This window comes from Monomorium pharaonis, chromosome 1, assembly GCF_013373865.1.
Source record: "Monomorium pharaonis isolate MP-MQ-018 chromosome 1, ASM1337386v2, whole genome shotgun sequence".
NCBI classification, from domain to species: domain Eukaryota; kingdom Metazoa; phylum Arthropoda; class Insecta; order Hymenoptera; family Formicidae; genus Monomorium; species Monomorium pharaonis.
The window spans coordinates 80,034-96,499 of NC_050467.1; the positions used below are offsets into that span (position 1 = coordinate 80,034).

The 16,466-nt window shown below is 34.1% G+C and overlaps 1 protein-coding gene across 6 annotated transcripts in view; it reads left to right on the forward strand.

Moving 5' to 3' along the window:
- Positions 1-16,466, forward strand: part of LOC105838359 (potassium voltage-gated channel protein Shaker) — an 88,262-nt gene that overhangs the window by 8,409 nt on the left and 63,387 nt on the right. Inside the window, exon 1 of one of the 6 annotated variants that reach the window (XM_036287692.1) lies at positions 10,834-15,249. The exons of 1 other annotated variant lie outside the window; for it this stretch is intronic. In XM_036287692.1, the coding sequence (XP_036143585.1) occupies positions 14,855-15,249 (395 nt within the window). In that variant the 5' untranslated portion in view covers positions 10,834-14,854. Of the gene's footprint in view, positions 1-10,833; positions 15,250-16,466 lie in introns of those variants that run through there. 4 more of the 6 variants (XM_036287687.1, XR_004963514.1, XM_036287683.1 and 1 more) reach the window with 4 other exon arrangements.

Consider the following 16,466-nt stretch of genomic DNA (forward strand, 5'->3'; position numbering starts at 1 on the left):
TTTGTTGAAAGGAACATATCAGAAGACGATCTGTATTTTAAATAACATAAATGTTTACATTTTTGAGAAGAAAAAGAAATAAAGCCACGTTATTTTTTATATTAAAAAAGCAAAAATAGTGTAATTACATTACACACTTTTCATCTGTTATTTTATATCTGTAGTTAAAATTAAATATTCAAATGTCAGTAATATGTTCTTTTATTATTACTGTGATAAATTCTTTACATATATTTTAACTTGGCGCATTCTGTTATTACGAAATTTTTCGCGTAATTAAGGACGAGAGGAAACTGTTTGGTAAGAAAAAAAGGGAGTTTGTGACGAGAATGTATTGATCGCGCTTGAAAAATTAATTACTGTTTTTATGCAAAATTCTTCAAAAAAGATCACAAATTTTTTAATTTACCTGTAATTGATATTTTTAACAAAAATTTAAAATTTATGGGAGCAATAATGTTAAATTTGAAGTTATAGATCTTAGAGATTTTCTAATTGAAAATTTATTAAGAGAAATGTATAGCAAAATATCATTAATGAGATTTAATTGTAATATTCATAATCATAATAAGAGAATTCGCGATATTTTTGCATTTTATAAATTGAATATATTTATCTATGTTGTTCGTTTTGCTGGTGATTCTGCATCTTTATATAACACATTAAATAATGCAATTGCGTGCGTTTAATATAAAATAAAATTTGATAAAAATATACGAAAGCACAAGAATATTTTATGAATCGCGCTATTTATCTTAAAATTGCAATTTTCACAGCGTTTGCACGTTTTATTATCGGATGTTTGTTATTTCCTTCCGTTAGCGATTGCTGGAAATACTTAATACTTAATACTCGTTTACCGAATATTGTTCGTTCAACTGCTTCCATCAAATTTCGCGTTGTGTAAGATATTCACGTTGTGTAAGAAAATTTAAAATATATTAATTTTGATCAACGCGTGCACGATATTTCATAATACAAACATAGAATATGATAAGTACGAATAATAATAATAATGAATAATTTGTTATTAACTTTTGTAGTCACTGATGCGTGACGTTTTTGACGTAAGAACTTTTATTTTATTTATTTAAGTAATGATAAACTAAAATGTGTTTTAAGCATAAAATATAATTTTTTTATATTAGAAATGACAAGAAATCCATATTTTTGAAAATATTTTATTACATATCCAATCAAATTAACAATTTCGACTAAGTCAGTTTAATCCCCACGCGAGTACTTTATATAGATTAATAGAAATTAAAGTTTGCAGTGAATCTTATTCTTTTACAATTGTAGCATGCAAATAGTGTTTAACTTAAGATATAATGAATCAATATAATGAACATCACTCTAAATTTGTATGAATTGATTGAATTTGTTGCTACAAGGCACATAAAATAAATATTTTAAATATTTTTGAACTATTTATCGTGTATGAAGTAGATCAAAGTCACGTGTGAAGGCGAGAGTAAAAGAAATTGCAAATACGTAGGTATTTACATTATATTTATAAGACTAGATGTGAGACTTTTAAGCGTGAGACATAAAAATTTGTTGCGGTAAAAAAGTTTCACCGTTCGATAGATGAAGGAAAAGTTGTAGAAAGTTGAAGGGAAACAGATAAAAACGAGAAAAAAACAAGTTGTAATAAAAAAGCTGTTTGTGGTTCAAGTCCTCTATTGATCGTTTTATAGAACGATTGAATTTGGCAGTTTTCCTTGCCATATAACTTCAGATTGGCACCGGTTCAGCACATTGTTTCCCCTTGTATTCATTGTTAAATGCGCATCTAATCTGTTGATCAATGTTGGCATTTGTTACGTTCTCTTTTTGGTTCTATCGTTAATTTGACTAAATTTTTCAACTTGATTAAATATCTTCAATTCAACTATTTATGTATTTCAGTCAAATATATAAATAATTAAATTAAAGTTTAAGTATTCTATGTATTTTAAGTGTGTATGTTAAGTTAAATGCATAAATACTTGAAATGAAGAAATTTAATCAAGTTGAAAAATTTAGTCAAATTAACAACATTTTTTCTCAGTGTATATAAACATGAAATGCTTTATATTGATGGATCTATAAAAGGTCTATGGAAGGATTAATTGAACACGGAAACGCAGCAAGTAAAGTATATAAGAAAGAAACGATTTATCTGACCGCGCGATAAGATAGCACAAATTACTGTTAATTAATCTATTTCTTTGTCCTTCCCGCATTTGCTGCGGCAGGTATTTATCAGTAATTTCCTATCGTATTTAATAGTTCAAATTAGAGCAACAATGTGACGATATTCCTCAGACTCCATTGTGACTTGAGATTTGCTTTCGACGAATTGGCAGCAATTACTGCGAATTGTATATAAGAACTCCGATAGTGAAAGAAACATTAGCTTAATACAGAATAAGATAATAAATAAAAAAGATATAGGATAACGTTTTTAATACCCATTATTCTTGAATATAAATTAATTATCAGTAATTATAGATTTAACAATATTTTTATACAGTATTTAAAAGTAAAACATAAAAATTATTCCAAGCAAATGTTCAATAATTTTTTATGTAAATTCCTCGAAATTTTAATTTACCTGCAGTGAAAAGTCCGTGAGACTTCAATTGGTTGATACGTGATCGCGTGTGCAAAACTTCCGACGAGGATCGAGCACGAACAATCGACACGACACGCTCGCAATCAATGTGTCGTGATGATTTGCATGATGGACGATGTGACGTGACGATATAGACGATACTTCTATCGTTTAAAATATATTCTACCGCACGTTATATTTTTTCCACGTTATAAAAATAATGTTGAGTTTCATTTTTCAAAAGTAATAAAAATTATCTCTTACACTTCAGTGATATTTAGAATAGATATAACATTTCAGAAGTATCAAAAACTTCCATTTTAAACTGTTAATATAACTAAGTTGGTAATAACTGCATTAATGTCAAATTTTAAAGAGTTTTGAATTGTTTAAATAAAAATTGTGTAGAAATGTAAAAAAGATCTCTTCTTAAAAGCGATTTATTATTAGATTGCGCTTTAATTGTTTCCGAATTTTGTAGCCTTTCTTGGATATTATCATCTCATTGTATACAGCGTCGTTGACATCATCTTTGCTGTTGTTGTCGCAAGAAGTTCCTGAGGGAGGTTTACCTCTATTAACTCAATTTCATTGTGCATGCTATACGAGGTTGAGCCTTCTAATGGATAGTGATGGCTCTTAACACCGAGATCGACAATTTTCAAACAAACTAAATGTAGACAAATCAAGTACGTTCCTTCGGGATATCAGTAATGCGCGTTTCAAGCATTATATTATAATATCAACGCTCCTCAGTCTTGTAGGGAACACTAGACAGATATTGATGTGTCAAACGAACGAACGACAATCAACTAATGGCAATTTTTCTCTCTTTTCGTTATCAAGATGTATCTTAACTTTTCAGAAAACAATATCTATTTATTGTGAAGAGTCAAATCAAGATAATACTTTTTGATAACAAATTTCTTTATCTCTTGCGACTATCAAACAAAATATTTTATCGTTCATTAAGATTAATTTCCCTGTTATCAATTATTTGCGACGCCGATTCTCATTCGTTTACTCATGAGAAAGCACTGCGAGTGTTCAGATATTGAAGAAATTACGTTCATTCATGATTTTCACGATGAATCAATACGACATGTGGCACCAGTGAGGTTCCACGCGCGCGCGCACAAAGCCACACGCATACGCGTGTGGCAGTGCACTGTGAGAGGATGCAAAGGTTGTTGATCGTATGTGTGGTTTGGTCAATTGCTATTGTTCCTTCGATGCCGCAAGTGTTTTTAACGTGAAATTCCTCAAGATCAGCTTGAGATACTTCAAGTTTTGTTACAAGATAAATTTTTGTCTTGTGCTAAATGTATTAGATAATTGGGTACAAGCGTATTATACAAGAGTATTATAAGAAATTTAATATAAATAATGGAACGACGTGAAAAAAGAGAAGATTTAAAGGAAAAAATAGGAAATTCAATAACTATTTGTTAATTGTTATATAAAATTTAAATTAAAAAATGTAGTTGATGAAATAAATCAAAATTTAAGTTAACGATTACGTTAAATTGAATATAATATTAAAAAGCTTTTGATATTTTAAACGAACGTAGAAATTCTGTTCCCATCGACAGAATTACCACCTACATCTTGAACGAGAATGTAACACACGTGTACCCTCGATACGAGACGTGGGTGGAGCCATCTACTCGTTTTAGTGTGAAACAAACTGTTTTACATGTATTTTCGATGTATGCTTGGTTATTAAATTTTATTTGCTTTTCGCCAGAGAATCCATATTATCTGTGTGCATCAATGATATCTAAAATATTAACGTATTAGCGAGGATTATACATATATGTACATACAAGCATGTTGCATGCAAACAGAGAAGATTTCAGTTTTAATTATTTAATTTAATTTTTTCATTAAGAGGAGAAAATCTCATACCAACCATACCATTAGTTGAGAAGTATATTGGAACTTTTTTCCATAGAAAGTCAATTGCGAGACTTATCGTGATGAAGTATTTGCGAAACGCGCGCTATGGCAACGAGGTGATAATTAATCATGCACCGTTTTCACGTATTATTGTACGTCATCTGTTCTCGCGGCTCATATAGCTATATGAGTTCTAGAATAGCGTTGAAAACCGAGTTCGCCGTTCGCAGTGAGGACTTGAGGAGCGGAGAGAGGACGGGACCAAAATAGCATCGTCCTTTACGGTGGCGACGCGGCCGACCCTCAACCCTTTTGAATTCTCGTTAAGCGCCGGCATTCGCGGAAGTTCCTAAACGAGCAAGATCATCGATCTTTCCCGAGGTTGCACGCTATTATCCTCGTGAACTTTGCCGCTGTAATTCCACAGGATAACGTCTCGAATGCTTCTCGATATAGGGCGATAATAATTCATTCTGTCTGTTTCTTCTTTCGATCTTTTGAAGCGCGGCGATTTTGCGGGAATATTAAGACAGCGATGAGACATTAACGAAATATGTGTCAAATTAGTCACTTGTGAAACCTTTCACCAAGAATTTGATTGCGCATTATCAGTAAATTATTAAAGTAATAATATCTCGGGTATAATATACAAAGGCAAAAATAGGATTTTACGTTTAATTAGAGGAAAGAGTGAAAGTTATCAAGATTTTAAATGATTTCAAAAAACTAAAAGATCTTGGAATGACATTGGATAGAGATTTATTATTTAAAAAATTTTTTAATATAAACATTTATATTGTTATACTGAAATAGTGATATTAAAAATTTTTTCTACAAAGTTTTACATTGAAAAATAAAAGAATTATATTTATTTAATGCAAATCGAAATAATTTTCACAGTGCAGATGCGTATGCTGCACGTTGCCTCTCAAAAGATCGATTCAATTATTTCGATTGGCTCTGTGCTTCGTGACGAGGAGGATTGAATTACCAGTGCTGGATGTGCTTTCGGTGCCACTTTGTCGCGATGGCCGACAGATGGCTCGTTGCAGTGGCTTGTCGGCAATATGCACGTGCATCCGCATGGTCCTCATCTGGACTCCCCACTCTTTGCCTATCAACCCTCGAATCCCACCAGCGACGTTGGTGACGTCAAGACGCATTGCGACATATCGCGCTGTCCCGTTTTGCGCTCTCTTTCGTTTTTACGATAAAGGCGGGCTTTTTAGCTGCACCTATCTTGAACCTATCTTGTATCCATCTGAAAAACCATCTGATGAACGGGCATTATATGTATAGACATACAGATTCAGCAGACAGTTTGATTAGTTTTTTTAGATCTATACGGAATCAGTTATTGATTATTCAAAATGAAATTATTCAAAAGAAAAACATGTTTTTATTTATTGGAAGCGAAAGACTAACAGAAATTATTATACATATGTAATCTATATTATTTTTATTAATTGTTCCTATAATAAATATAAAAAATTAAATAAATATAAAATATATTAAGATATATAGAATAAAATGTAAGCATAAAATATAAAATGTAATTAATCTTTTGTTTTAATTTTAATTGATTAAAGCTAATGTATTTTTATTTTTTGTTGCAGGTAAGTGTGCTGCTACTAAATCTTATTCGTATATTAAGGGTGAGTTGCATCCTTTTTAATTGTTATAATAGGAGTAAATTTTTCGAAATTCTCTCATAATTTTTTTACAATACGATTAGTTTACGTAAAAGCATTTTTATAAACAACGAAATTTATATAATTAATTTACACAAATGGTACTTGCTGCATTTCTATCAAGTAACAAACATTGTTTGCGAAAATTTAAAATTAAGAAATCACTTATGATTTAATCTGAATTCTAAGAATCGTAATTGAAAAATCACATATTTTTTGGTTAAATATAATAAAAAGTATCGGTATATAACTCGGAGAAGCTTTTACCACCTCGAACTACGATCGATTACGCGCCGACTGCATCCGGCTAACGTCATCATCGCGTACACGTGACCAAATTCCGAGTTTCCTGATCTCGATGGAAATTGCGGCGGCAATTTCATGCTTACGCGTGCGTATCGCGTGGGTTTTCTTACAGTCTGCATTGCGCCAATGCGTAAAGTGGACGGTTGATCTTTATTACCCACACATCGAGATAGAATTCCTTTTCATCGATTTTTCATGTTTCAGTCTCTTTGAGTTGGACAAATTCTGCTAACCTAATGGTTATTATAAAATTTGCTGAAGTTTCTTTTTCTTTTAGTAACACAATCTCAACTCGTAAACAACCCTATTTATTCAGTATTGATAAAAATATAATTCCGTCTCTTTTCATCTTATGCATAATGTGCTTCAGTACAGTCGACAATGAATGAAAAATGAAGCGAAAATGTTACACAATTACGAAATTGTGTAAATGAAGATGTTTAAGAACTAACTCGAAGGGTCTATAGACGCTTCAATTAGCTTGGAATTTACTGTGTCAGAAATGTATGGAACATGTCATACTTTGGAAAGCTGCGCATATTTGCGTGATTAACTCTCGATTGTTTGTGCCAAGAGGAAACGAAAGAAATGACTCGCGCTAATTGCGCTTGACGCATTGCATTTGTCACCTTGTTACCTGTGTTATATTTTTACTTGGAAATTTCACGGACACATCATAAAAATGATGTTTTATATCTACTAGTGGCAATATTTTTATAAATGTTGGAAAATAAAAGTTGCTAAACGTTGAGGTCGTAAGAAGTCAAGATATTTATAGTGGAAAGATGATGTCGCGCGAATACTTTCCTAGCCCTGTAACTTCTGGCGAACAGCCTGACGTTGTTTAGTCGTTCCCAGACCAGACATTTTACCTTCGTTTCCAAAATATACTAACTGGTATTCCGCCCACCATAACATGAACGTCGGAAATGTGTATTAGGGATCTGCAGCGCTCTATGAGCATATGTATATTAATAAGCGTCTCAGACAGTCAGATTTACAAATATATACAATTAGTTATTCTTAAATATATGGTTGAATTGAATTTAAATGTTTCTATATAATACAAGATAAAAAGATTAAATTTAAATAAAAATCTTTTTTGATTTATTCCTATATCATCTATCAGATCTATTATTAAAAAAAAGGAACATGTGAATTTATGAAAGAAATTTCTGATCAAACTTCTTCTTTGAAGTGTTCCGGATGTTATGGCATCCTGAATTTACGTGCCGTTGGCGTGATCTGAATCGGATATTATAGGTCAAGAAAAGGAAAATCGCAAGAAAGTTCGGTATTGCGAAAGTTTAACATGTTCACGTGATTAAATCACAACGTATAGCATTTATATAAAATCGATCATTTAATCTTATTTATATATAGAATCAAATAATTTAATGATAGTTGTAACTTTTATTATAATATTTATAATGCAGTCTTTTTTATTATTCGTCTTTTATATAATAATTTCGTAAAGAAGAGTCAATATTTCTTAATTATGGTCAATAATTGAATATTTTCGATTGCCTGTCCAGTTTTAGTGCAATATCCGAGTTTCCTGCACCTCATCTCTCTTGATAGTTCGATTCCGCTGTAAATCAAATTAATTAAACGCGATCTGGCGCACGAAAGCACCACGGTCGATTCTTGTAATTTGGGAGATCCCGTTTAGTGGCCTGGTCCAGTGTCACTTGAAGTAAATTAAGGACGGAAGATATAGATAGAAATAGATGAACGAGTGAGGAAAACGAGATCACAAGATGAATGACAAAATTGCGGATCTTTGTAAATGAGTCCTGGTTAATTAAAGATTGTTTTTGAAAGAAGCATGGATAATATTACGTTTTGCTTAAATTTAGTAATTGAAATACTACTTATGCAAATGATGCTTGAATATATAATAGTTTCAGTGTGAATAAGTAAAACTTTTTTTAAAAATAATTATTCCTCAAAGTTTAATTATAATTATTATTAACTATCGATATATGATTCACACATTTAGCCGAAACTCTGGCGAAACGTCGATTTAGAAACGTAACTAAGTAGCTCGCGGTGTATTTTTAACATCGGGATGCTCGTCTGTGAAAGTGTCTCCACTAGTAGACTGCTTTTTGGAGAGCGTAATCGTGCTTAGTATCATTGCTCGATGGCGGAAGCTCGATTTATGTGATACATGTGATAAAAGGCGATTAATTAAAATTTTTTCTACGCGACGAAATTCGATATATACAGCTAAATCTATGCAGCACGATTGAATCTATAATAGATATTTAATGTGTCAATCAAGTGTGAATAAATTAAGTGAAATTCACATCATGGTTCATGAGAATTCGATAGCTGTGTGTGTGTGCGAAATGTGAAGTTTCGATTTTTCATTGATCGATACAATTGATCGATTTTTATTAATCTTTATACGCGTTTTGAGATAGTGACGATGAATATTTGGTGTGTGTGTGTGTGTGAGGCTCGTGACGTCATGGTTTCATATCGAGTGGGTTGTTGCAAGGCTTTCGTAATCCAAAGGATTTAATGATTAAAAATCCAAGATGCATGCTGGTATCAGAAGCACATTTCTTGGGATGAGAATGTTCCCGCGCCGGAAACGGAAATCGCCCGAGCGTGGGAAAAGGTAATGACGTGAATTATATGATGCGTGTACTAATTATTATTCATTCGACTTGCAAAGCACTTGTTCTTATTCATCAAACAATTCATGAAGTAGATCATATTTCATGCAATTGATCAATGACAAATAACAATCCCTTTTGAATGTTGATTTCTATTTGTAAATTTATCTAATATTATCTATACAAAACTATTGTTTTTATATTAATTACGTTGTAAAAAGATTGTAGACTTCATGGTACATATGTCTTATATATAAATTTAAATTTAAATATACGCATATTTTTTGAAAGGGATTTATTTTGAACGACAATAATGTTTTGAAATTAGTTGGAAAATAAGGTATAGTAAAGAAATAGTATATATTATGAAAATAATGAACACAGTTGGAAATATACGATATTTTATATTATAAATCTGTATTGTCTATAGCATTCTCATAATTTTCTATGTAAGGATTTAATTTAATCTCAATATTGATGTTTAATACTGGTTAACTTCTTCTCAGTTTAATATGATAAACACAAATAGTTATTCATCAATGTTAAATCAGATCAAAATTAAATGCCAGAATCAAATGTCCAATAAAATTGTTTCTAGTAAGCTTGTGCCATCTGACGCAAGCTTTTGGAAGTCGATAAGTAAGCAGTTAAAAGCTCTTTGCTAAGAGTGCTTTGATAGTATCAAAATGCTTTTCATTAGGCATCGATTTTTTTTATATCGATTGATTTATTTACAGCTTTGATAATAATAAAATTTTACCTGTAAATTAGAGTCGATATTCACAGATTGTGAAACCGTATAAGTAAAAATATCGTTTTCTTATTCAAATTGATATTACTTTAGTTTTGGTTGTATTTTCTGCTACATAAATAAAAGAAACACTTCTTTAACATTTATATCGATATCTCGTGCAACAATTCAAAAATAAAAAAAGAAGTAAAGAACAATAGATATATAGATAGATTATAAAATATTTACGAATCTAATGATGGCAAAGGTGATGCGCAAAGCTGAAAATAGAGATATGGATATTAACGAAAGTAGAAGAATATAATGTTTGATTAAAAAAAAACGAGTATCAATTGAGAAAACGAATAAAATTGAGAAATAATGGCTTATATTCCAAGAATTTATCTATAGTTTATCAGTGATTTATAGTAATGTGTGTCGAAGGGAAAAAATCGACTGCGCGAATAATTCGCATTAAATTAGGCATTTCATCAAGTGTATATCCTAGGTATATTTGCGTTAAACGTAATATTGAAGTAAATAAAATAAAGAAGCGTATTTAGAGTTTTTTTTAGTATTCAACAAACGTGTGTTGTGACAAACTATGATGAAAATGGTCCCATAAACGGACAACTCCCTAGCAAAGAGTACCAAAGTTCTTCTTAAATGCCAGCGATAGCTTAAATTATAACGTACCGACTTAGTTGAACTCTCGCGAGTAGGTTGAAAGTTACTCTTGACGATAGTTATTGTTGTACACTGAAGAGACCATGGCCTCTTTTACAGATTGTACTTTAAAAATATTTGAAAAATCACTCTAGAAATTCTAGAAAATGATAATACTAAAATCTTGTGTAAAATGTGAAAAGAAATTGTAGAAATTTTAATTGTTTTGTGAGAGAGAGAGAAAGATGCTTTATTATATTCAATTAAAATAACAATACTTTTAATAATTTTTTTTATAAGTACTTTTTATTATTTACATAATATACTTAATTATTTGAATTTAAAACTTGTTTTCGAGAATTTTTTAAGTACACGGAAATTCATTACTTTAGACATTTGGCTACATTATACACAAAGTGACTTGATTATTACTTGGTTTATCGAACTGTGACAAATCGAAGACGAATACATTATCTCATTGGCGATACCGGCGCGTTCCAATTCCTGGTGTCGAGTCTAGGTTACGTTGCTGAGAAGAGCGTTTTACGATACGACACGACACCCGTATGACACGAATACACACGCGAGTCTACGGTAGCAAGTAGAAAGGAAGCGAACGGTCGACCGGCTGACCAACCACAGATACGCCTTCGGCGGTGGTTGTTTGCCATAAGTCGTGCAGGTCATGCACGACGGGTCAGGAGAGAGAAGTCAGTCATACCGACGCCGTGCTACCATTCGCGTCAGTGATTGGTCAAACCTGCGAAAGCTCCTTTTCGAGGATACCAAACTCGATCGGTTACCACGCAAATACATACGTACAAACGAGCGCGCGAAACTGACTTAGACAAAGGGCCGAAATTTGCGGGGAAGTTCGTGGATGCTGCATACGCGGTATCTTCAAATAAATTTCTCCGTCACGCGACGACGGGTGGGTAGAGGAAATGATTAGTGCGAAAGTATGCAATGTCGCTTGAATGAATGTTGAAATGAATCTTAGGTCTGAGTGATTTTGTTTGGTGAGTGAGTTTGTTTGGTAGTTGTGTGGCAACTTTAGGTGATATGAGTGAATGCGTTTGAAGGAGAAAGTAGAGAAGGCTAAAGTAGGAGAGTAAGAAAAAAATGGAAGGCATACATAAAAAAGTTTTCTTTTTAGCAAAATGTATAAAAAAGATTGTCGGATAGCTAGTTAAAGTTTGGTTGTTTTCAAATACCAAAAAGCAGGTCTGTGAGATAGGATAGCAAAATTTACCTTTTATCATGAAGATATATATTTTTCATTTCATTGAGCAGTTAATAGCACTTCAAAGCTTCTAACATTTAAGAGATCCTCTTAATCGATTATTTGCTTCTGCTCGAGTTTTTGGTCAAGTTTATCGAAATACATCAAAGAGTCTTTGGAACTTGCTCTCATCAGTTCGATAGAAGGAGCAAAAGAGAGAGAGAGAGAGAGAGAGAGAGAGAGAGAGAGAGAGAGAGAGAGAGAGAGAGAGAGAGAGAGGGCGGGGGGCGGCACTTCTGATGAAAATACTTTTTCGTTCATTGTTTTTATCCTGAATAACATTCTTAACTTTGAGCAAACTATAAACAACCTACACAGGAGATTTAGCGATGTAAAACCGTAAAGTTAACGAAATCGCCCTAGTTGTACAAAGTTAGTGAGAACAGTTTATCTTTTTAAAGTATATTATGACTGTAACGCTCGAAGGTTGAGTTACAGTTCTACTTACAGTCAATGCAGCTGACTTTGTACTACTATTGAGTGTTATCTGTGGATCTACTTCTTATAATCTATTTTTTTTTAGAACAATGTAAATGTTTGATCTTGTTTAAAATTAGACTTTTCATTTTTGCATTATAAATCATGTGTAATTCTCATAAGTATTTTTGAAGTTTTGATTGCCAATTATATTATATAAAATTTACACAAGTGTTACATATACTTAATTAAATCTATTGTTTAAATTGTTGATTTATTTTTAAGTGGATCTGGTATATGTGTCACTTTGTATTATGATACAAGTGACGTACAAGTTAATTTTAGGAAATTGTTAGTTATTTTAAGTACATTTGTAGTTTCATGTTAACTCGTTTTTTTATTTTATCTCTAAAAATCAGTTAGAATTTTTACGTTACGAATCATTTGCGCATTGATTGTAGTCTTTAAACCTTATAAAAATTCTGTATTTGTGCACTAAGATTGTGTTATTTTTTAAAAACAATTTTGTTTTATTTTTAAAACAAAAAAACTTTGGTAAGGGACGCGTACGATTGCATGGAATCGTCGCGTCTGTCTTTGAATCGGGGTTAGCGTGCCAGGTGAACCTCATTTTCTGGTATTGACCAGATGGTTGTGGTGCTTTACGGCACCGCCATCTTATAACTGTCGTCGAAAGCGTTCTAGCGATTATTTTCCTTGTGGTAGACTAGAAAAACTTGTGAAAAAATAATTTTTTTTTAATTTTATTAATTTACAATTTTTATTATTGCGTTGATGTGTATGTGTCTCTGTGATTATTGAGTAAATATTCTTAGCGTTTAAAAAAAATCTAAAATATATTTTGATTCCTTTAATAGAACTGTAGCGAAGGTTTAGTGTGATTTTGTAGATTAAATTCATTTATCTTCCGATCAAATACAGTGGTCACAAGTGAACTTTGGCGGAATAGATTGGCTGATTGCCAATTCGATCAGTGGGCTAAGTCCAACCACGTGTTTTACTCTCGTTACAAACTTGCCAACCATCGACTGTCTTATTCCGTTTTTAGAAGTTTTTTCCTTTACTCTTAATTCATTTCACAATTGAGCGTTTTATTCTCATTGTTATTTTCTTATGTTTAATCAGCTGATGTTAAGCTGTCATTAAATAATTTTCACTTGGACTATACGGAATGTTTTGGGAGTAAAAATGGGAGCAAAAAATTATTGATGCGGTTATAATAAACAAATATCTGTTAAATTTTTTTATTTTAATTATTAAAATGTTTTTATTTGTAAAAGAAAGGGATTAAAAAAATTGTTTACTGATTTATTAGTTATTATTAGTTAAATTGGAAAAAAGCAAGGAAAAATGAGAAAGAAGTAAAGAACTGTTTACGAATGAAATCATTATTCGTGCGTGCCTACGGAAGGTTAGTTATCAGATTGGCGTGTTGGTTTGCTCGCACACCTTCCACCGACTAATCGGGGTTATCCCACTGCCCCTGTTCCACTCCAAGTGTTTCAAGTTTTTCCCCCTCCCACAATCCTTCTTGACCATCTATACTACCCCTCGTCGGTCCGCTGGCGTCTCGTGGTCTGCGGTGCTGCCACCAATTGGTTCCTTCGAAAATTAGACACGTGGGATAAAGGGGGTGAGTTTATAGTGACACGTTAAAATCAAAGCTAGCGTGTTCGCATAGATGAATTCAATCACTATAATGTATTTGGACTTTCCACATCAAACACTAAGCTTTTCTTGGTAAGTTCATCATTAATTTTCCAATTGCGTCATTCACGATTATGTCAATCGATTTAACGGTGGACTAGTTTATCGATGATCAAGGACGTTTTCAGTAAATGAAAACGTGGTCGTTACTTGGTGTTACAGAATTCTTTTCCCTTTCGATCAAATCGTGTCATTCTTGTGCGTCAGTTTCTTCATTTTTCGTTCTTTACCTCTAGTACGCTTAATGCACTATTATAACTCGTCACCACCCTTTCCTAATTTCCGTATATTGTTGCATCGTATTTCATACGCGCCGCGGTGCTGCCATCGCGCGGCAAAAGCAAGGGGGCGTATCTCTCAGAGAGGGATGCGAGAGGATGCGAAGGGTGCATCGCATCGGGTTAAGCGGCGTGAGTCGGCGTGATCGCGGGACGGAAGTAGGATCGCGTCTGAGCATTGCAGTGTCGTCACCGTGCACGTTGTCACGCGCACCATCACTCTCGTTGTAGGACTACTCTTGGGTCTTCCTCGCGTTTCCTTTTCCTTTTCGTCTTAGAACGTGCGTCTCAATCCCTCTCTCAACCTAAATTTGGATGAGTGGCGTGTGCGAACTAGGGTGAAAGAGACAGACAGATCAGTCAGTAGTGACGCGTGCATGAGGCTGGACAAACCGGCGTGCCGGGTTCCGTCCCGGCTACGCGGCGACATATCCTTAGGCCCTTCGTCGTCGTCATTTTCGCCGCGTTCGCAGAGCGTACCACGGATCGGTGATCATAGAATCGAGAGGAATAGGAGCCGTGAGGCGGCGCCGACCGAGAGCGAGCGGAAGGTGCGCGAAATCGTCGGCAGGGGCAGTTACGGAGATCGGAGAGGTGGAGTCATCGCGGGCGGCGATCATCGCGGGTTTGAATGGGTGGGCCGGGCGCCGGTAGGGTTACCAGGCACGAGCTGAACGCGGTGCCCCAGAGCCACGTTGGTCACGGGGAACGTGCCCTTGGTGAGCCACCAGCACCAGGCTGCCGTTGTCACCCTCCGGAACGATCATCCGGCAGCGCCGTCCGCCACTCCGCCCAGCAGCTGCCACCCTCGCCGCCACCGCTCACCTCTCTGCATATCGGCAACAACGGCACTGTCTGCGCCGTCATCAGCAGCAATAACAACCCCGCTATCAGCATGAATCCGAGTGACGGTAAAGTCAAGAAGGCGAAGGCCGCCATATCTTCGCCGCCGAAACATCGCCGGGGCTTCGACCCCAACGACCCGGCGGAATTTCACCGCTATCGTCGCGTTAAGACGAAGCAGCGGTGAGTGCATTCACCTGTGATATCGATTGTTTCTCTTTCGATCCACTGGAAGGCTGATATTGACAATCGGCTGATATATCGTGCCTAATCCATTCCCATTTCCCTCATTTTTTTTTCTTGGTGTGCATACATGTGTATGTGTGTATATATATATATATATACACACACACACATACATTTCCTTCCTTCCTCTTCGATTAGTCTTCAATTACGAGTAGACTTTATTTTATTATTTTCAGTCTTTCTTTTTTCAAAATTTTTTATACATATGAATAAACCAATTTTGTAACGTTCGTTTTTTTAAAAGTTGTGTAAAACTTTATTAAAATTTGTTATCTGAAATAGATATTTATTTTACATCGATAATTCTTTTTACAAATGCCAATTTTCTAAATCTTCATTCTACTAACTTTTTTGAAAAAAAATTTAACTCTTTATTTATAACTCAAGTACAAGCCAGATTGTATTCTATTTGTAATTCTTTCGGTATGAAGTACTGGTTTGATCGAGAAACTGTCCATGTTGATGTGGAACAGTCGTCGACTCCAATATCCTTCCTCTTCTTTTTCCATGCAATCTATCGAGTACTCGTCATTAGATACCAAGAATGAAAACGTGGTATTCCCATGTCGAAATACGATTATAGGGAAATACGATTATACACGTTTGGTGTGACTCACGTGCTTTTATTAATTCAATATTTTACTGGTCGATATCCGTGATTATTCTTACACGTTGTATCTTTTTTTCATTTTGTATCGTTGGATGGCATAAATCAGCAAAAACAAATATTAATATAATATATAATCGTAAGAAATTTTGATAGAAAATTATGAGAACATGATAGATTGCAGGAATTGAAGCATGATTAATAAGAAATCCAAATTTCGGTCTGCCTTGCCCGTTTTCCTTTATTTTTTGGCGTTTCCATTGTTCCTTGTCACGCAGCTTCCATTGATGCTGAATGCACAATGTTCACAGAGGCTTTGTATGTCCCACATCGTGTGACCTTCGGCGACGGACACAGACCTCCCCGAGATCCCTCGACACATCCACCAGCACAAGGCATTATAAAACACACACAAGCTTGCGATGTTCGATGTTGGACCGCTTACTGGTTGTACCCCCGCCGCTACAATGCGACGAAAGTATGATTAAATAATAATAAAAAATATATTATCCTTCAAAAAACACTTCCAACGAAATCCTTTCTGTGA